Raw genomic sequence first — 21,163 nt, 5'->3', positions numbered from 1 at the left:
CCACGGCAATTTTCTTGGGGAACCAAGGGATTCCTCGCAGGACGTCACACCCTTTCAAAGGCATGATGTAAAAGTCCTCATGCCCTAAATACCTTGATAATGCAAACGTAGTTTGCCAATGACAAGTGTAATGGCAACATCCTGTCCGGGTGCCTCTAGAACAGCCTCGGCCGGTGGCCTCATTTCCTTTGGCGTATTTCCAAGTGAAGCTGCCAATTCGGTTGAAGTTGGCCTTGGCTTTTCCATCAAAGAAGATAAGGGCTTCGTGGTCTCGCACTTTGCCCCATGCTCTGCAAAGTTTTTTTTTTTGGGTCATCTTATCAAGGACGACGGTCCCCAAAAAATATGGTAGCAGTCCTGCTTCCATCTTTCCTTTTCTTCTGCGCTCGGTTGTTGCTCTGTAAAGTTTTGGCTTATCTTTTGATGGTCCTCTGGTTCATCTTCTCAAGAATTTTGTCCAGCTCTTTTTGCGAGTATAGGTTCCACTTTTTGGCACTCGTCTGTCCCTTCAGCTTGCCCCTCGACCTGAGAGGAGAATTGATGGCCTCTCGCCATCTCGAGTAGATCTCATCAATTGGGTAATTGTAACAAAGTGCTGACGTGTCAAAGCCTAAAGAATGGAGCCAACCTATAGATGCCGGCCGAGGGGCTTAAACCCTAAGAAGAACAAGTAACAGAAGAAGAAGTTCTACCAACTTATGGGGACCCTGTCCGATGGGGCCCCAAGTGACATAAAGAATTAAAATAAAGCAGGACTCACTCACACACACAAAAGAATTGCGAAGTTGGCTGATGACGTGGCAGATTTTTGAAAATCACGCTAGCTGATGACGTGGCATGTTGTACGGATTTCCACGTTTTACGTTGACTGCTGACGTGACAGTTGTACGGAATTCCGGATTTTATGCCGGCAGCTTTTGGCTTTGCTTTTTGGACTAGAAGCTTTTGAGTTTGAAGGCTTTTTATGCCTTTAAATATGAGGTTAGGGCTCATTCTCTGGCATGCTTCGTGGAGAAGGTGCAGAGTCTGGAGTACTGGCTTGTACTGCGTTGATGCAATATAAAGAAATACCGAAAAGGGCGCCAAGGTTTGGGGCCAATACTCTTTGGGGTGGAATTCCGCCACTCCGTGTCGCGTGTCGTCTCTCTCTCTCTCTCTCTCAGTTCAGTTGTTATTGAAGTGTTAAAAGTTTGTTCAGTCTGTTCTTCTCTATTGGCACGTGGTGCCCGTCTCGTGAAAGTGGTATCAGAGCATCAGGCGTGTGCTTTTCTGAAAGCATACCGGTCCCACAGAAGAGCCGATAGAGCTATTGGAATTTTATTCAAGGTATCTTCGCCCTCCAACCCGGACTTATTAGCCACTCCCACCCTTACTTCATCACGCATCGGGCGCGTTCCCGTCTTCATCGTCGTGTCTTACAGGGCAGGGCATAAGCCATAAAGAACCCAAGATTTAAAGTTCATGGATTCAGCAGAATATTTGCAGTTTTTGCTCAACGAGCTTCACGACATTCTTTCGCGGCATCCTCAGCAGAATCCTCCGATGCTACAAAGTTTTCAACAATTTTTGAGCTACATGTTACCCCCTCTGATGCCCTAGGTGGTACCTCCTCCTCCGGCACCAGAAAGTACGAGAGCTTCCAACCGGAACCTTCTGAGCCGTCTGTTCCAATCGGGGGAGTTTTCAGGAATATGGTGCAGCCATTTGACCCTGATCCAGTGCAACCGCCTTTGCCACCGCCATTGCCCCCACCTCCACCACCACCACCACCACCGCCACCGCCACCGCCACCAGGCTACAATGGTTGGAGCCCATTTGGATACCCTTATTATCCATACTCGGGATATGCGCCTAACCAACCCAAAAATTTTAAAGATGGCGGCCTGACAGTCAAATTTTTCACTTTTTCCGGGGTGAAAGATCGCAAGAAAGCATTGCAGTTCCTACAACAATTCGACAACATCTATGCTTTAGGGAACTATACAGAAGAATCCAAGATTTCTCGAGCAACAGGATTTCTTAAAGATAATGCTATGCAATGGTGGAGTTCAATCGGGACACAACCGCATGGTCCAAGGACCTGGCAAGCTTTCAAGACAGTTTTTGCACGTAGTTACATGACTTCGATGTTTGAAGTCCGGATTTTGGCAGAGTGGGGCAACTTGAAAATGCTTTCCACCGAAACTATGGACGACCATAACCAAAGGTTTCACGACGTGTACCTTCCGGTGTCCTTCTTTAAGTTCATTCCCTTGGAGGACCAGTGCGAGCGCTACACCATTCGACTACCATCACAATTGCAGGAATATTGTCTCTCCAAGCAAGTCTCTACTGTGCAAGAGCTTATGGACCATGCCGCGGTCGGCTACAAGCTCATGAAAGGAAAGTTGGAGTTTACCACAGAAGAACCTCCGGCCACTAACCAGAACTCCCGGCAACAACGAACAAATTCTTGGGAATCCCGTGAAAACCAACCTCAACGGCCTTGTTTGACACGTCGTCTACGAGACGCCTTGTTACAAGAAGGCTGATGCTTCGAATGTTTCCAAACAGAGCATACGTTCAATACATGTCCTGAGCGAGCCTCGATGTCCTAAGTGCAACCTTCTGCTCCCACGTCAGACAGATCCCCGGGGCCACCTCCGGCCAAGAAGGTTAGACCTGCCATTGGACTAGTACCGGATATTTATGGTATACACCTCGAGAGTTTTAATGAATTATGCAAAGCTTATGGAAAAGTCAACGGCTTGAAAGCCCTTATTTTCTTTGACCCCAGAGCTATGGATAACTTCATCCATCCAGAATTCTTGAAGCAGATGCACTTTGATTATGATGTAGAGGGTGGAGAAATTGAAGCTGAGCTAGCCACGAGGCAAACTCAGAAAGTGGTACTGCTCATTGGTGCACTTCTAGTGACTATACAAGATTATCATGGAAAAGCCGATTTCCACATTATGAAGTTGGGCAATTGCGACGTTCTCTTGGGCATGCCCTGGCACGACAAGAATGATGCAACTCTCCAGGTTCGGAACCGAACCATCACTGTGATGCAGAAGGGCAAGCCCGTTGTCCTCAAAGTTCGGTTGTCCGAACAAAACCCTGAATGACCTCTCTAGTTGTTTTCTAGTTAGATACTTTTGAACGTTGTTTGAGAAAGTATTGTTTGAACTTTGTTTGAAATGGATGCTATTTGTTTTAAACCTGTCTTGGTGCCGATTTGAAATGTTTGAATCTGGTTTTAATACGGGTTTCATTGATTGGTGATTTTTACTCCCGGGTGGAGAAGTGAGAAATACTGTTTTGATATTGTTCGAACCTCGGAACGACGCAGGCCGATGCCTGGGGAGCGTTTCGTTGTATGCTAGAAAACCTCCGAACGACGCAAGCTGATGCCCGGGGAGCGTTTGGTTGTATGCTTGAACCTCCGAGCGAGACAGACTGCGGTCTGGGGAGCGTTTGGTTGTACAGTCCTTTGAGCTCATGGCCCGGACCTTTTTAGGTTATATGCAGGGGGAGTGACGAGGTAGTCGTTGAGTAGCTTCATACCACAGACCATTTGTCTCGGGAGAGTGCTCAACGGCGCTGTTTGTTGTGTCTTGTAGCATGCATATGTAAGCATTTGTGTTGCATTGTGATGTGTCAACTACTGAATATTCCTAATTGGATGAGATTGCCTGGGTATGTAATTTTGGTGCGTCAAGACACCCGTGGAAGATTAGTACGGTCTGGGTGTGATGGCTAATTTTACTACGTTGGAATATCAAGAGTTCCGATCTGGATGAAAGGAGAAGCTAACTCCTTGATCAAAAGAGCCGAAAGGAGAAGCTAACTCCTTAACAAAAAGAGCAAATTGAATGTCCCTCGGAATTTTTTTTGAGCTAACTTGAGCTGTTTTGCAGATATGTTGTAATTGCGGACGATTACTCTCTTTCAAGAAGGGGAAATGTAACAAAGTGCTGATGTGTCAAAGCCTAAAGAATGGAGCCAACCTATAGATGCTGGCCGAGAGGCCTAAACCCTAAGAAGAACAAGTAACAGAAGAAGAAGTCCTACCAACTTATGGGGACCCCATCCAATGGGGCCCCAAGTGACATAAAGAATTAAAATAAAGCAGGACTCACACACACACAAAAGAGTTGCGAAGCTGGCTGATGACATGGCAGATTTTCGAAAATCACGCTGGCTGATGATGTGGCATACTGTACGGATTTCTGTGTTTTGCGCGGACTGTTGATGTGACAGCTGTACGGAATTCCGGATTTTACGCTGGCAGCCTATGGCTTTGATTTTTGGACCAGAAGCTTTTGAGTTTCAAGGCTTTTTACTGTAAACAGCTTTTAGGGCTCATTCTCTGGCATGCTTCCTGGAGAAGGTGCAAAGTCTGGAGTACCGGCTTGTACTGTGTTGATGCAATATAAAGAAATACCGAAAGGGGCGCCAAGGTTTGGGGCCAATACTCTTTGGGGTAGAATTCCGCCACTCCGTGGCGCGTGTCGTCTCTCTCTCTCTCTCTCTCTCAGTTTAGTTGTTATTGAAGTGTTAAAAGTCTGTTCAGTCTGTTCTTTTCTATTGGCACGTGGTGCCCATCTCGTGACAGTAATTCCTCAGGTGTTATGCAAATCTTGGGTCCCTGGAGTACTTGATCAATGTTTTTACATATGTGTCAACCTGCAATTGACGTTTGTACTCCGCTCTAGCAAATTTTTCTGCCAACAATTTGTCCAAGTCTTCATTGTTTTCTTCAGCTCCCGTGCTGGATTTTAACTTTTCTTTGTCTACCCACCGAGAGATGTAATCTCTGTCAGATTCTTTGCGAGAACCCATGTGTAATCTGGGGTTCTTTATAGCTTATTCCCTGTAAGACAGAGCGATGAAGACGGGAGCATGCCCGATGCACGATGAAGTAAGGGTCGGAGTACCTAATAAGTCTGGGGTCGGGGCACAAGTATTCTTTCACATACAGATAAAATCTTGACTGTTCAGTCATGTTCTCCTCGAGAATCTGTGTGTGCTGTAGAAGGGATTGGATCCTCCGTAGATGAAGAATCTTTTTGAGCTTTGATACCACTATAACATGCTTAGACACTCCAAGCGAGAAATCAATAGCAACACACGAACAAAAACTTCAAAACCAGTGAAATTTGAGAGAGAGAGAGAGAGAGAGAGAGAGAGAGAGAGAGAGAGAGAGAGAGAGAGAGAGAGAGAGAGAGAGAGAGAGAGAGAGAGTCGACACGGCCCGGCGTAGTGCCCAGAGGTATTGGCCCCAAAGTTTGGCGCCCCTTTCGGTATTTTTTTATCATTAATCTTTTCAAAGTACAACTCCCGAGGGACTTCTGCTCTCAGACTCTACATCCAGTTGCTCTGCAGAGTGAGGCCCTAGGGCTCTTATAACTTACCAGGGATGCTCAAAAGCAGAGCCCCAAAAGCATTCAAACCCAAGAGCATTTGCTCTCAAAAGCTAGCGTTGGGGACTATGAAAAGCAGCCACTTTAATTTCGGGAAATCCGTATAGCTGCCGCGGCAGCACTACAATGCAATTTACAGAAAATCCGTAGTCCTGCCACGTCACTATCCAGTGCGTTTTTCGGGTGTCCGTATAGCCAGCCACATCAGCAGCCAAGGCTTTTTTTATTTTTTGGTCCTTTTTGTCCCTCTGAACCCCTTTGGATGGGGTACCAAGTTGGAACAACTCGTGAGTTTCCACGTCATCATTTTGTGACACTATGGCTTTTTGATACTCTAGTTGCCTCAGTTATGCTCTATGGAGTGCAGATATGGGGACCCTCAATAGATTATCATAGTCGTCAGCATGGACTATAGATGGGTGGCGAGACATGGAGAGGCCACTTATCTCCATGATCTCCAAGATGATCAAGGCTAAGGCCTCGGTTCCCCATGCGATCATCCGAGCAGAGCTGGCTGCCCCTCCTTTGGTGGTTGAGGCTCTTACGAGATCAGTGGCATTGATACACAGCTTATGGGAGCTCCCACGAGATCGGTACGCTTGGCTGGCCCTGGAATCCTCCCCTTGAGAGCACAGGGAGATATATCATGTTGGTATGCACATATGGCAGCATGGTTTGAGCTACATGTTTTCTCGATGGACAGGCTTCCCCCCTTGAAGAAAGGATTACTGTGCTTGAAGCCAGCTTATTACCTTCAGGTTTCTTAGCAAAGGTCTAAGATCGTGTTTCATACTTGGACTAAAACCTGTTTTTTTTTGAGTATTCATCTATTGCGGTAGCAGGGTTTGGAGTGTTGGCGTACACAATTAGAGTCTTGATTGGATGCTGGCCTATCTCATACTTTGATGTACAGATTTTGGTCTTTCCTCTGGGATTTGCGGATCAGCTGCTGTATACCATACTTAATGTGGTTGATAATTCATGCTGGTTTTGCCAGTGGGGGCAATGTTGGATATTATCGGACTTGTTTGCGCCGCGCCTTACATGTAGATGAGACTATGAGCCATTGCTTTTGACATGCATGTATGTATGGCATGCAGTTTGTGCCCTGCTATGTCGGGTGGGTGTCTGTACAAGTTTTGTTTCTTGGGTTCGGTTTGTTGGTTGTTACAGTTCCCAGGTTCTCACCTTATTTTTGAGGGGGAGGGAGAGAACCTGTTTTCCTGTCAATGGATCTTGGCTACCAATGGGGCGCGTTCGACATGTTGCCAGATACCATACATACTTTTGAGTCTCTCTCTGCGAGCTGCTATGGTAGTTCCAATCACCTTGTGGATGATGTGGAAGGCTAGATTGTACATGTTATTGTAGTCAGCCTTCTACTTCCACAAATACACTTAGTGGCATCTGGGCTGAGTTAGGTCACGCTCTTCGTGATACTTCAGCCGGCTCCTCCAAGGCAGTCGAGGAGAGCCGCCATGCTTTTTGAGATGATGGGCATGCACTGCTATGCTCCTACAATGTCACAGGGTGTGAGGTTCAAATTGTGCCAGACCATTAAAAATAGCCGGTGTTTCCCATAGGAGCTCCTTTCAATATGGTGGGCTGTCCTGCACAAACCCACCTCTGCTATGTTGATCTCTTTGCACATGGGCCATGGCATCTTCATGTGTGTAGATATCACTCTTTTTATCACATGTACATGCATTTAAGTCTCCGACCAATAATTGTAAGGTGCAGCGGAAGTGAATGTTGAACTTTGCTCAAGGTGAGTGCTCTGAACTGTGCTCAAGGTTCCTTTTTACTTAGGGAAGGGAGAGCCTTCTGTTCCTTTAGTGAGAGAGTGCAATGGACACAAACAAAGTGAATGGACACTGTGCGTGAAGATGCTGAGATTGAGAGATAGAGAGAGAAGAGAATACAACACCAGAGACATTGTAAAACCCTCCTTCGAAGGCCCCACTCTCTATGGCGAGAGCGGTCTACTTATGATTGCACAAATCTCTACAATGCTTGGACTTGCCGACGATGTCGACGACGATGAGGACGACGACGAGACGGGCTGAAATCTGAGAACACTAAGGGCTGAATTCTGCAAATCTTGTATCTGCTGAATTCTGACTCTATGTCGGTGACGATGTCGATGACGACGATGCGACGACGATGCGCTGAAAACGCAGATGCTGAAATCTGCGTTTTCCGGGCTGAATCTGCAAACTTTGCGGGATCTGACCGTGCGGCGAGAATCTGCTGCGGGAAGGTGAGATCTGCGAGGTTCAGGACTTCTACTGCGGAGTCTGACTGCTGAAAACTGAAAACGCTGGTGTGCTTGTGGAGATTCCGTCACGAAGATCTGCAAAAACGCTGAAGGGCCTTGCAGATGCAAAAACGCTAGGGCTGAAAATCCTTCTACTGCTGCCGGAGGTCCTGCAAATGCAAAACGCTAGGCTTCTTGTTCTGTCTTGCTGTTGCCGGGGCTGATCCGCTGTGCACAAAACGCCAGGCTGCCTATGGATGAAAATGCTAGGTCCTTGCAGATGTAAAAACGCTAGCCTTGCTGATGGGGGGGGGGGTCTTGCTGAGAAGTTGCCTGTTGAGCAAGGTGCTCCTGCTGCCTCTTCTGCCAGAAAGTGCTAGCGCTAGGTTTGCTTATATACAAACTTAGTAAATTTACCCTACCTACTTTCCAACAAAAGTCACTTAAAAATAATAAGTGAAAAATGTCAAAAATAGGAAAAATAGTTCTATGCACTGTAAAAATGCTCTTGATGGGATCTGACTGGAATCTGATTGTCATGCTGTGTGCAACCGGAGGATATGCATCTAATCTAAGTGACTGGTCATGCACGGTCTGCGAACACTCACAAAAGTGCCAGATCACTTCCTATTCTAGACTGACTTGACTGAACTGAACCCTGGTCATGCTGTAGCTTGTCCACGGACACAGGGTTGGATGTGTCAGGTGACATCCCCTCCTTTTCAAAGTGAGGTACTGGTACCGAACTGTATGGCGTCGAGGGAGATCGCCAACAGCGTCTGGAATCCTGGAAAGGACTCTTAGCCGGCCCACTCTGATGCGTGGGTCATGCGATACTTGAACTTCATAAAGGTCTGCAACGCTTGCTTCTTTGGGTTGCGCCGAAAGCGACACAAAGTCTTCTGTGGCTCCTTCGATGCTTCAACTTTGTCTATGGACGTAGGTTCATCTTCTTCAAGAATCTCCAAGGCTGAAAATTCTTGAAACCACTTCCAACACAAAAACATGAACATACCTATTCTATGTAAAGTGACTGGAAAAAATCTCGTCTTCCTAAAAGAGTGTGCATGCAATGTAGATGAACAAATAGACGGAGTGCCAAACGGTTCACCACACACACGCAAACAATGAGATCGAATCTTGTGTTTTTGATCTAAATCAATCAACTGTGGCAAATCACAATGGAAATGCGCATGCTTGGTGCTCATACTTTCTTGTGCTCTTTCTACGATTGTGTCGTGCCAAGGAAGAGACATGGAATGTGACTTTCTTGAATGCACACTTTTCAGCTTTTCATGAATAATCCGCATACGTCCGTGCGCATTTATGAGTGAAACGTGCTCAACGTACAATATTTCATGCCGAGGAAAAGGGACTATATAAAGACGTTGACTAAAATATAGGAAATGATCATGAATGCAACACTCGAACAATACGTGCCGACGAATCATTCGAATAGTACTTCCTGTAAGGGTTCTATGGACCTAGGCTCAAGAGCCAAGATCAATTCTTCGTGAGGGGGTTCTTTGGACCTAGGCTTGAGAGCCAAGATCGGTTCTTCATGATTGATCTAAACTGCAATCTGGTTACCTTTACTAGAAAAAGTATCGACTAAACCATCATCCTTGTGAACAATCACGGCATCTTCCTGCAAATCATCATGCTTGTGAGAAATCACATCTTGATCATGCAAATCTTCATGCTTGTGAATAATCACATCTTGATCATGCAAATCATCATGCTTATCATTTTCATGCAATTCATCATGCTTATCCTGTGTGTCATGCTTTGGAGAAGAAGAGACTGAGAAAGTCTCCTTTTCCCGAATCTCTTGCATCTGTGCCTGCACTTGAGAAAAGAATCGGAACAAAGCGGATTTCATTCCGTTGTGCTCATGCTGTATGGCTGCCATTCTTTCTTCGTGTTCACGTTGTATTTCTACTTTTCTTTCTACGGCCTCCAAGCGTGCTTGCTCGCGCTCACGCTCAAAGTCGGCCTTTCTTTCTGCTTTTCTTGCTTCTCGTTTTAACTTCTTGTCCATCATCATCTTGTCGAAAGTCTCCATAGGAGTTAGTGCAATCCTTGGCGTAGATGGGGAAGGGGGAGGGTTGGAAAAACCTGTTGGTGGGGAAAATTCTGCTTCGCCTCTCTCATGCTCATCACCTCCAAGCGAAGTATCCATTCCGCTTCGAGTGATGACCATCCATTGAAGTTTTGGGTTCTTGTGGTCTTGGGTTCTTAAGTTCTCGAGGAACTTGGGTTCTTGGGGTTCTTGGTTCTTGGGGTTCTTGGTTCTTGGGGTTCTTGAGTTCTTGAGATTCTTGCGGGTCTTGAGTTTCTTGAGGTTCTTCTTTCGCTTGCAATCTGTGTTAGAGAAGGATCTTCTCTTCACCCGAATTCTGCTCTTTTCCGCGGGCGCACCCCTTGGCGGCCTTGCCCTCACACCAAGGTTGCTTTTTCCCACCTCACGTCGATTGGCCGGCCGTTAAGTGCACGGTCCGCTCTCAATGAGTGAAAAGAGAACAAGGGGAGGCTGGACAAGCCCTTCTTTCTTGGGATTCCTGTCACTCTTCAAAAACACGATTAGGAATCGACACACCCAAGTGAACTTGGGTTCGTGCGACCTCAACAAGCAAAAAAAATTTCTTGTGAGTTCTTGTGTTCTTTCCTTGAGTGATACAGAACACTGCCAAAGCTCTGATACCAATGTAAGGTGCAACGGAAGTGAATGTTGAACTTTGCTCAAGATGAGTGCTCCGAACTGTGCTCAAGGTTCCTTTTTACTTAGGGAAGGGAGAGCCTTCCGTTCCTTTAGTGAGAGAGTGCAATGGACACAAACAAAGTGTATGGACACTGTGCGTGAAGGTGCTGAGATTGAGAGATAGAGAGAGAAGAGAATACGACACCAGAGACGTAAAACCCTCCTCCGAAGGCCCCACTCTCTATGGCGAGAGCAGTCTACTTATGATTGCACAAACCTCTACAATGCTTGGACTTGTCGACGACGATGAGGACGACGACGAGACGGGCTGAAATCTGAAAACGCTGAGGGCTGAAATCTGCAAATCTCGTATTTGCTAAATTCTGACTCTATGTTGGTGACGATGTCGATGACGACGATGCGCTGAAAACGCAGATGCTGAAATCTGCGTTTTCCGGGCTGAATCTGCAAACTTTGCGGGATCTGACCGTGCGGCGAGGATCTGCTGTGGGAAGGTGAGATTTGCGAGGTTCAGGACTTCTACTGCGGAGTCTGACTGCTGAAAACTGAAAACGCTGGTGCTTGTGGAGATTCCATCGCGAAGGTCTGCAAAAAAGCTGAAGGGCCTTGCAGATGCAAAAACGCTAGGGCTGAAAATCCTTCTACTGCTACCGGATGTCCTGCAAATGCAAAACGCTAGGCTTCTTGTTCTGTCTTGCTGCTGTCGGGGCTGATCTGCTGTGCACAAAACGCAAGGCTGCCTGTGGATGAAAACGTTAGGTCCTTGTAGATGCAAAAACGCTAGCCTTGTTGATGTGGGGGGTCTTGCTGAGAAGTTGCCTGTTGAGCAAGATGCTCTTGCTGCCTCTTCTGCCATAAAGTGCTAGCGCTAGGTTTGCTTATATACAAACTTAGGAAAGTCACTTAAAAATAATAAGTGAAAAATGTCAAAAATAGGAAAAAATAGGTCTATGCACTGTAAAAATGCTCTTGATGGATCTAACTGGAATCTGATGCTCATGCTGTGTGCAACTGGAGGATATGCATCTAATCTAAGTGACTGGTCATGCACGGTCTGCAAACAGACTCACAAAAGTGCCAGATCACTTCCTATTCTAGACTGAATTGACTGAACTGAACCCTAGTCATGCTGTAGCTTGTCCACGGACACATAGGGTTGGATGTGTCACGTGACAATAATACATCCCCAATGCCATTGTATCTCATAGTGTCCTCATCTAAACCGTGAAAGGAGGAATTTTGTGTGGCATAGCTTGAGTTTGCGGGTGGAAATAAGTAGCTATTACAATGAAGATGTCTCAGGGTCTGATTGTATGTTTCCTGACCCACATGAAATGTCCCTCTTCATCTCTTTGCATCACCTGTGTCCTTTCTCTTAGTTGCTCTCGGAAGAGTATGGGCTACCCCTCCTAAACCTCGTGTTTCCTGCCTTTCTAGCGTGTGGACGGGACGTGCTTCGCACCTATATCGCCGTATTGCTGGCAGGCGACTTCCTTTGCACTTATGAGGCTTTGTATACATGGCAATGGCCATATGTTTGAAGCTATCCTCAAAGTACCCATCATCTAGGCTGAGTGCCTATTACAGTTCCACACTGACATCTGGAGGGTCGCATAGGTCGTGCACCGTCATTTTGGTTGTGACTTCAACTCTACTACAATCACTCTCCTGTCTTTATAAATTGCATATTTCCCTTTCTCTCTTGCTTCCAGTACTTTTGGCTTGCAAACCTTCCTATTTACCAATTGTGCAAGGTCCTCATCAAGGTATATCTTCTCTCCTCCTAGCATGCTACGGTAGATAGGAAAGCCCTTTTTTAAATCCATGTCCCCAAATCTCATCATCAGGATGCACTTGTTCGTATCGTCAGTGTCTCCTAGTCTCCATGCATCCAGAACGAGTGTCTCATCTACTCCCATCTTTGCACTTAGAGCTGCAAGGTCTTCCTATGGGGTGCCCTTGTCAGCCCATCCCACTACAGGAGTTCAAAGCTCAAGTTTTCCTTAATGTTTTTTCCTCAATGGTGGAATTCATCATTTAAACGAACACTCAAGTTTTCTTTATTGTTTTTTCCTCAATGTTGGAATTCATCATTTCCACTTTGTTCGTAGAAACGTCCTTTAGAGGCCAACTTGACCTATAGGACAGGTTAGATACATCTTAGTGACATCTTCTGGTCATCCATGCCATAAGCCTTATTAAAAAAAAAATGAAATAAGAATGCTTCCAAAACAACCCTCTTAGGACTCCTAATAGGTATACCCACAATGGGATTTCAATACATAAACCGGAAAGTAGCTAATCTAAATAAGGGGTGTGGTCACACCTAGGAGAGTGGAGTATGGAACCAGGAGTGTGGAGTACAGAACTGTGCAGTGATTGCTTTGGCTCCTCTGAAGACTACCCACTTGCCATTCTTCCTTGCTTCTTTCAGTCTATTCTTCAGCTACAGTGGTGCCAGCTCATTTTCTTATGCAAGCCTTTGTTCCTTGGAGTGCTGCAACTATGTCAAAATTATGCATATATGTGACCTTTTGCTTGTGTACTTTTCACCATGATGGAGTATGGAGTAGGGGTGTCCTAGGTCCACGAACGGGACTACCTTGCTGAGTTGTGCTTTGACGATATCTATGTCCAAGAGGTGGTCATCCTTTATTTCCTCTGCAATGTCTTCCCTATCCTAGCCTAAGGGAGGCTCCCCAATCCTTACTTTGTTCTCGATGCTCTCCACCCTTTCCTAGTCTTCTGTTCGGTCTTGATGATTTGCACCCGTGTTTGCAACTCTGGAATCAACTTATCCTTCTTGGTCATTTCCTGCTTCATGGCTGCCGTTTCGATTTGGCGTTTTTCAAAAAAGGAGTTTGCATAAGGTAAGACTCCTATGGGGTTTGCTCGGTGATGGGTGACAGGAGTGCTAGAGAAAAATAGGAGGCCAAACCGAGGCAAATGTCTTCTCCCTCTCCAATTTTTGCTGAGAGAGGAAGGGGATACTAACCTTGTCTCTTGGTCCCCTCTCCCTCTCTCTGGAGAGAGAGTTATATTTACGTCTTGTAGAGGCCAAAGTTGGCCTATAGGACCAATCAATTAAATCCATTGGAAACATTCCCTCTGCACCTCATGCCACAAGGCATATAAAATAAAGATGGAAGATTACCTAAGTATTCAACACGACTCTTAAAAGATCTTGTGACACACAAGAGGTACAATTATGAAACGATTTTTCAAAAGGCCATTGTAATTGAAGAGATCAAAGATATGCATTGACAACAAATGCATAGGTGATTTAAATATGTTGGAAACTGCAGTTCACAAGAAAAATCAAATACAGTTTAGCTCCTTAGCATTGTGATTTTACTTTCCATAAGTCTTTGCACTGACGACCTTCGTATATTTACTGGCAGTTCGAATCCATACTTCCTCCATTACATGCTCTTGTTCAAGAAGTAAAAGAAAACAACATTAAAGGCGGTCGTCTTCTCAACCTGCTGCACACTAAGTGCCACTGTGGAGTCCCAGAATTGCAAACTTGTATGCAGAGGTAATTGTAATCACTCACTCAGTCATATATGAATAATCTGGTGGATTTCCCAATCTGTGAATTACCTTTGAATTATGAACATGGATATACTTTCAAGTGCTGCTACCTTTTCCCTTTTCAAAGTTTCTTGATTTTTAATTTAATAGCACTACACATATTGGCTAGCTATTTATATAAGTAAAGGTACAAAGAGAGCTGAATATCGAACTTAACCCTCTGTAAGGTTACAGGTTTAATTCTGTAGTAGTTTTCTGTCCTTAGAATGATATGTCTTTGTTTGGCAAGACTCATATAATATCTTTGAGTGAGAAAGCAGGCTTCTCTGGCATGGGCATCAAGTCATGTACAGACAACTAGCAGCATGGATGGTTTATGGTCTATTACAAGATCAGCATGGGGAATTTTTTATCAGCAGGTGATTATTTGCATCAAATTGACACGCCTTCCTTAGAATTTCTATTTAGCCTTTTCTGGTGGGCTAATGCACATGGTGGGAAGCGGTTTGCGAATACATTTCTTGATATTGTTCGCAAGCTGTATCGATGCAAATGCTCACATTAATTTTTCTTTCATGTTATCTCAAGGCTTCAACATGAACGTATGCCGTCAGAAGCAGAAAACGGGCTAGAAAGGCCAGGGCAAAGCCATAGTGCGGATACAGAGCTTGCTGACTGGCATTCTAGTTTTCAAGTCTTCTCAGTGAGTGCTTTCAACACTAAAATTTTCCTAGCTGCGTTAAGTAAAAAGGACGTGTCCAAATTTTTTGATTAAAGTGAATTGTTGGAGGAGGCAAAATCTGTGCTTACTGGGTGCTGCAGCTTTATAGTGGACAGAATATCTGTTTACTTGAATTTTCTTCCTTGTCCTTTCCAAACAAAGACTCTGAGGCAAAACCACCTCTTGTGAAAACTTTTGGATTATGAGTAGATGTTATTGCTGATTTGATTTGTTTTCCTTGGTGTTGTAACACACTGCCAATATTTGAACATTATTAATTCTTTGCTATTCTGTTTAGCAGCTAAAATCTTTGATACAAGGTTGGGTCTTGTACTCTTACTTCTAGAAACAAGTCGTACTTTCGATCACCATACCCTTTGATCTTCCACTCATATCTTTATTCAATATGACACCCATTATTTGTGTCGTGCCTAATAAAACATCATTGGAATATGAGTATAAGAGCTCTTAGTGACCTTCACATTTCAATGAGATACAAATCGGCCCAAATCAAGAAAAACGAAAGCACACACCCCTCACACTCACATACACACATGTGCACATTGTCGCGTATACTTGCGCATTGCAATGAGATACAAATCGGGCCAAATCAATAAAAATTGAAAGCACACACTCACACTTACGCACATGTGCACATTGTGACGTGTACTTGCAGATTCCATGTTGAAATGTTCGCAAATTACCACAATGAATATGGTATTTGATATGGGAGATGTATGCTTAGTTTGTACCGGGATAAAGCTGTTGGGAATATAGTTGATGCTTTGTCTGATCCTTTACAGCGTCAAATAATTGAGCCTTACGTAATAATACAGGAGGACCTTGCCACACTTTATCTTCTTTTTCTTGGAGAGTATAGTAGCGGCATACCATACTTGCACCGCATCATACATACCTTATGCATGGACCTACGTTCCACTGGTATAGAAAATGATTTATGTGGGAAGCCTAGCTTAGAAAAAAGCATCAGCCATATCCGGATTCTTGATTGACAAAGATGTTGAGAAATAATGAACGGATTCGGTATGTCATGTCGACTTCTCTGGAAGGCATGTGGAATCGGAAATTATGTATGGAACACCTTTATGCCCTATACAATGAGAACTATTAGTTACACAAGGCCTCCCAGTGCTAGAGCATTTGTAACTTTCATCAGTGCTTACGTCTACCATGAAGACCTTACCTTAATTGCAATCTAAGCTGCACTTAAGAGCACAGGCGAAGACATACCATTGCAGTGTCCTTGCTACTTCATGTTTCATTAAGACTTCTCAGTCTCTCTTAAGCTTGTTTTTGGAGTGTTTTAGTCTTGTTCGACATTGTGTTTTGCTTTGTGGAAATCCTTTAAGCAGATTGAGCAGGTGCTGTGTAAAATTCAATTTACAAGTGAATGTTATCATCTTTCTGAGTCCAGCATGCACAAGTACTCTCTCATACAAGATCTGAATTTAGCATCAATGCTGGATGCTGTCTAGACTTGTCACGGTGAGGTTTCTGCGTAAGCATGGTTGTGGGGCTTTGGAGATTTCCAGGCCGCTATTGATTAAGGACCTACATTTGTCTCTTAGGGAGTTCTTGTTGCTCTATGCAGCTGTTGAATCATATAAATTTTTTCTGAATGTCATATATTCTCACATACATGAAAACAAACGTAGTTGCTGACCTAAATTGTAGTGACACTAATTCTAACGTAAGGGTACGCTTGTTTTGGAAGTAGGGCATACAACTGCAATGCACCTTCATGTGTCTTACAATCTTTGTTTTGGTGATAAGTGTGCTTTGTTATGGGATTCCTAGAGAATTTACTTCTTTTCTTTCTGTGTAGGACATGCTCCCTCAGTATATTCCTTCGCAAGTTGCAGATTCTATCTTATTTGTGGGAAAGGCAGTAAGGATCTTACGCAATCCGAGCAAATCTTTCAAAAGTCATCAGCAGGGGTTGGGGCTGCAAAATAGCAGGGAGGTGACTTCTCGTGAGGATATACTCAGTAGCAATTCTTATTCTAAGGGCTCTTTCTTGGACATACTGGACCATCAAGGATCAGAGCTCCTTCCACAATCTCAAGTTGAAAAAGTTGCTCTACTGATTCAAGCCCTGAAGGTTTTATTTCTTGTCTTGCTTATGAGGAAATTATGCTTTAAGCATCCGTTTTATCCTGTTGCCAAATCCACAATAGTAAGCCTCTGTGTTGGCAGATCCCTATTTCCTAATACCCTCCTAATCTCCCTCTCTTTGTATAATGGTATTAAGTATTCAAGGAGTTAATCTATTCCTGGTGTTTGGGAATGTAAAAAGGAGTGGGATGTAAGAAGTGAGCTATCTGAAAAAGTTTATGTTGTCAAAGGTGCAACGGAAAAGGTGAATCGGATGTCTGATACCACGAGCAAACCTCCTCTCAAGCACGGGAAGCCAATAGGCCTTGGATGTACCACGATAGATCTCCTCCCTATTGTCCTCCTGCAACAAATGCCTACTGTATGGGCCTTGGGTGGCACGACCTACAAACAAATAGTGTAGTAGGGGAGGGGAGGGGCGGAAGAGAGGAGCGCTAGCAAGAGGGAGAGGTTTTGCAAGCAAAACGAGAGAGTGAAATGAAATGTTATATTAACATCTTCAAAAGGCCAAAATGACCAAACTATTACAAAATTATGAATCTGATACCATGTCTGGGTACAAAAAGACTAGAACAAAACTACTACTACTACTACTAGAATCCATCATCATCTGCACTCTGGATGTCGAGAGAGTATGGCTCGAATCCTCTGTTGTAGTCTCCGTCGATGCTGTATAGCACCTCTCCTCAATCGTGGCCGTCTGGATTTCCGTAGCTCCAATGCTCGGTCGGTGAGAGTACCGGTAGTGGTCGAATGAGTGTGGGCCGAGCTCTGCAGTGAGGGTTGCTCCTTTGGCTGTCCCATATCTAGTGAAAAGAAATCTGTAATCCGTCTCTGGGACTGTCTGTCTCTAGCTCTCCCCAGTAAAGTGTCTCTTTATCTGTGTAATTCAAGTAGATATAGCCCAAGACATAACTCATGACCCTAGAGAAAGGACCGAAACCCTCTCTGAATAAGCAGTGGAAACGGCCCCGAATCTCATAGTACACTGTGCAAGGACATATGTAATGTAGCTCTGTCTCTGGCTCTAGCTGGCATAAGCGGCATATCTTGTTGTCTGCTGGTATCCCTCTGAATCTACCAGTCTCAATCTCCAGCTGATGTGAGGATGTGCGTATATGACCAATGGCACACCGCAAACCATGAGACATATGTGTATCCGTGTAGCTGGATTGAATCACAAACCCATCTCTTGTGAGGTGGAGAAGATGCTTTCTATAGAAAGCCATCTTCGTGCCCAACTCCTGTGGCGGCTCTATCCATGTTTTTGGTATCCAACTGGATCAGGTCCTGACGAATGAGTCTAGTAATCTCAACCCGTGTAAGAGACATCGAGGGTATCTGAAGAGAGTACTGGAAAGGGGGCAGCCTGTCCATGGTGAAGCCATGATGTCATCTGTGCATACCAGCATGAAGTGTCCCCCTGAAAAGAGAGAGAGAGAGAGAGAGAGAGAGAGAGAGAGAGAGAGAGAGAGAGAGAGAGAGAGAGAGAGAGAGAGAGAGAGAGAGAGAGAGAGAGAGATATGAAATGAAATGAAATGTTATATTAACGTTTTCAAAAGGCCAGAATGACCTATGAGACCAAATTGATACAAAAGTGGTGAATCTGTTACAATGTCTGGGTACCTTAGTACTAAAGTACTAAGTGTGAAAAGTGTGAAAATAAATGTGAAAAACTAAATACAAAGTATTAAATAAACTTCTTAGGAGCATTCTGGGTGTCTGGCTAGAATGCTTCTAATCCTTTGTTGTAGTCTCCTCCGGTGAAGTGTGCTTCTGCATCTCGGTCGCGGTCGTCTTGATTTCCTAAGCTCAATCGCCCTGTCAATGAGGGTGCCTTTGGTATGAATGTGGGTACTCCTTTGTGCTGGCTGCTGGCCTCTTGCTTCTCCTTCCACTCCTGCTTCTCTCAATCCGAAGAAATCTGTGATCTGCCTCTGAGGCTGTAGTGCTCTTTGTCTTCTCATTAGATTATCCCTGTGCCGATGTAGTTCCAGTAGGTACAAGCCTAAGCATCTTTGATCTTGGTATTGCATGACTCTATCTAGAGGTCCAAAGCCTTCTTTAAATAGGCAATGGAAACGCCCACGTATCTCATAGTATACGGTGCAATGGCATATGTAGTGTAATTCTGTCTCCGGCTCCATTTCGCATAACTTGCAAATTCTGCTCTCAGGTGGGATTCCCCTAAATCTGCCAAATTCAATTTCTAGCTGGTGTGAGGATGTACGAATCTGACCAATAGCACATCTCAAACCATGAGACAAGTGGGTATCCATGTAGCTCGGGCGAATCACAAATCCATCTTCAGATAGCTGTAGGAGGTTTTCTTTGTGGTCAGTCATCTTCGTGCCCAATTCTTGTGTAGGGTCTACCCATGTCCTCTTAGTATCCAACTGTATAAGATCCTGACGGATGATTTTATTAATCTCCGTTCGTGTAATTGCCAATGATGGAGCCTCAAGAGAGTATTGGAAGGGGGGTAATCTTTCCATATTGAACCCGTGTCTCTGAAACCACGAGGACAGTTGCGCATACCAGCATGATGTATCCCCTTTCATTGCTAATTGTCGAGAAGATTCGAGGGCCAGTCTAGTATATCGGCAATTATTTGTATCCCACAAACCATGTATAAAGGACACTGATCTGGTAAGAGCTTCAATTTCTATCGGAGGGGTAGCTAGTTCCGCTCGGGTAATCGCGTGTGGTACGGAGGCCTTGGCTCTAATCATTTGGGAAATCATAGATACCAAAGGTCTCTCCATTGACTTCCAATTATCCTGATCCACAGATGGTCCCCAAATCTGGACCCCATAAAGCATAGCCGAAGCCACCACAGTATCAAAGAGCCAAAGTTTTGTTCGTGGTTCTTGAAACTGCACTTGTGAACACATCCTCTCCAACCCTCCCAAGGCCGCAGAGGCTCTGGACTAGCATCCGCTGCTTTCTTAAGAGTAAACTTCGGTCCTGCAAATACCACACCAATGTATGTGTATGCATCTGTGTACTCTACTGTATCCTGGCCATATGCAAATGTAGGTGCCCATCTCCTAACCCACTGCGGTGTGGTGTTAAACACCATAACTTTGGTTTTACCCAAGTTTACCGATAGTCCACTGTCCTCCGCGAATTTATGTAATGCATCTAGCTGCCTCTGCATTCCATCTGGTGATTCTGCTATCAATACAATATCATCTGCATACAACAACAAAGGGATCCATGACCCTGCGAGAGAGAGAGAGAGAGAGAGAGAGAGAGAGAGAGAGAGAGAGAGAGAGAGAGAGAGAGAGAGAGAGAGAGAGAGAGAGAGAGAGAGAGATGAAATGTTATATTAAACGTCTTCAAAAGGCCAAAATGACCTATGAGACAAAACTGATACAATCTTGCCGGATCTAATACAATGTCTGGGTACAAAAATAAAATGAAGTAAAGTGAAAAACTATTGCTCTCCCAGTTCTCAGCCTATCAATGGCCTTCTTCACCATCTCAGCGGTGAAAAAAGCACGTGTGTGGGCATGGCTCGGGGGTTTCGGGAAGAGGTGGCTTTCCAAGAATGGTGTACAGAGATGACGCATATTGGCCCCAGGCCTCTGTAGAAGTAATGGCAGGAGGGGGGGAGTGCTCATGAAAGAGTTGCCATGCCTCACCTGAGTCCTGACTCAAGAATAGTTGATATAGATCCTGCTCCTCTTCTTCCGACGCCTAGTCCTGCTCCTCTTCTTCCGCCGCACTAGGCGTTGGAAGGCAATTTGTGACTGTCTATGAATGATGTCCCCCAAAAGCACCTCCCTCTGAAGCTTGGAGAGAGAGAGAGAGAGAGAGAGAGAGAGAGAGAGAGAGAGAGAGAGAGAGAGAGAGAAATGAAATGTAATATTAACGTCTTCAAAAGGCCAAAATGACCTATGAGACCAAAAGGTTACATGTGGTGAATCAAATACCAGGTTTGGGTACAAAAAGTACAAAGAACTGAAAAGAAAATAGTGGGTAGGGGTGGGGCGAAAGCTGATACAAAGGGAATACGAAGGGTAGGCACTCTGTCGGGACGGCTCCTATGTCATGCCAGTATGGTATGGATCCTCTGTCGCAATCTTCCTCGATGTTGAGAGGGCCCCCTCATCCGTGGGCGACGGGACCGCCCCAACTCTATCGCCCGATCAAGCTGTGGGGGCTGCTCGAACTCCTCGGCCGGTGTCTGAAAGAAATCTGTAATCTTCCACTGTTGCTGGATCTCTCTCATTGTGTCCCTCGTCAAGAGGTCCTCTCTGTGTTTGCAAATCTCCAGTAAGTATAATCCGAGGCATCTCTGATCCTGGTATCTCATGACTCTAGAAAGTGGCCCAAAACCTCTCTAAATAGACAGTGAAAGCGGCCTCGTATCTCATAGTATG

General features: G+C 44.8%; 1 protein-coding gene across 2 annotated transcripts in view; it reads left to right on the top strand.

The window, feature by feature from the left end:
- GCP4 (GAMMA-TUBULIN COMPLEX PROTEIN 4) overlaps positions 1-21,163 on the top strand; it is a 102,429-nt gene that overhangs the window by 62,263 nt on the left and 19,003 nt on the right. For both annotated transcript variants that reach the window (XR_015188698.1, XM_086516633.1), the window contains exons 3-6: positions 13,786-13,922; positions 14,239-14,337; positions 14,507-14,621; positions 16,486-16,761. Coding sequence is in view for 1 of the 2 variants with exons in the window: in XM_086516633.1 (XP_086372759.1) it covers positions 13,786-13,922; positions 14,239-14,337; positions 14,507-14,621; positions 16,486-16,761 (627 nt within the window). In the remaining variant the exon portion in view is untranslated. The remainder of the gene's footprint in view (positions 1-13,785; positions 13,923-14,238; positions 14,338-14,506; positions 14,622-16,485; positions 16,762-21,163) is intronic.

This window comes from Adiantum capillus-veneris, chromosome 7, assembly GCF_014529385.1.
Source record: "Adiantum capillus-veneris isolate H3 chromosome 7, ASM1452938v2, whole genome shotgun sequence".
Classification (NCBI taxonomy): domain Eukaryota; kingdom Viridiplantae; phylum Streptophyta; class Polypodiopsida; order Polypodiales; family Pteridaceae; genus Adiantum; species Adiantum capillus-veneris.
Note: the sequence above shows the minus strand (reverse complement) of the source record. Positions and strands in the feature narration are given on the sequence as shown.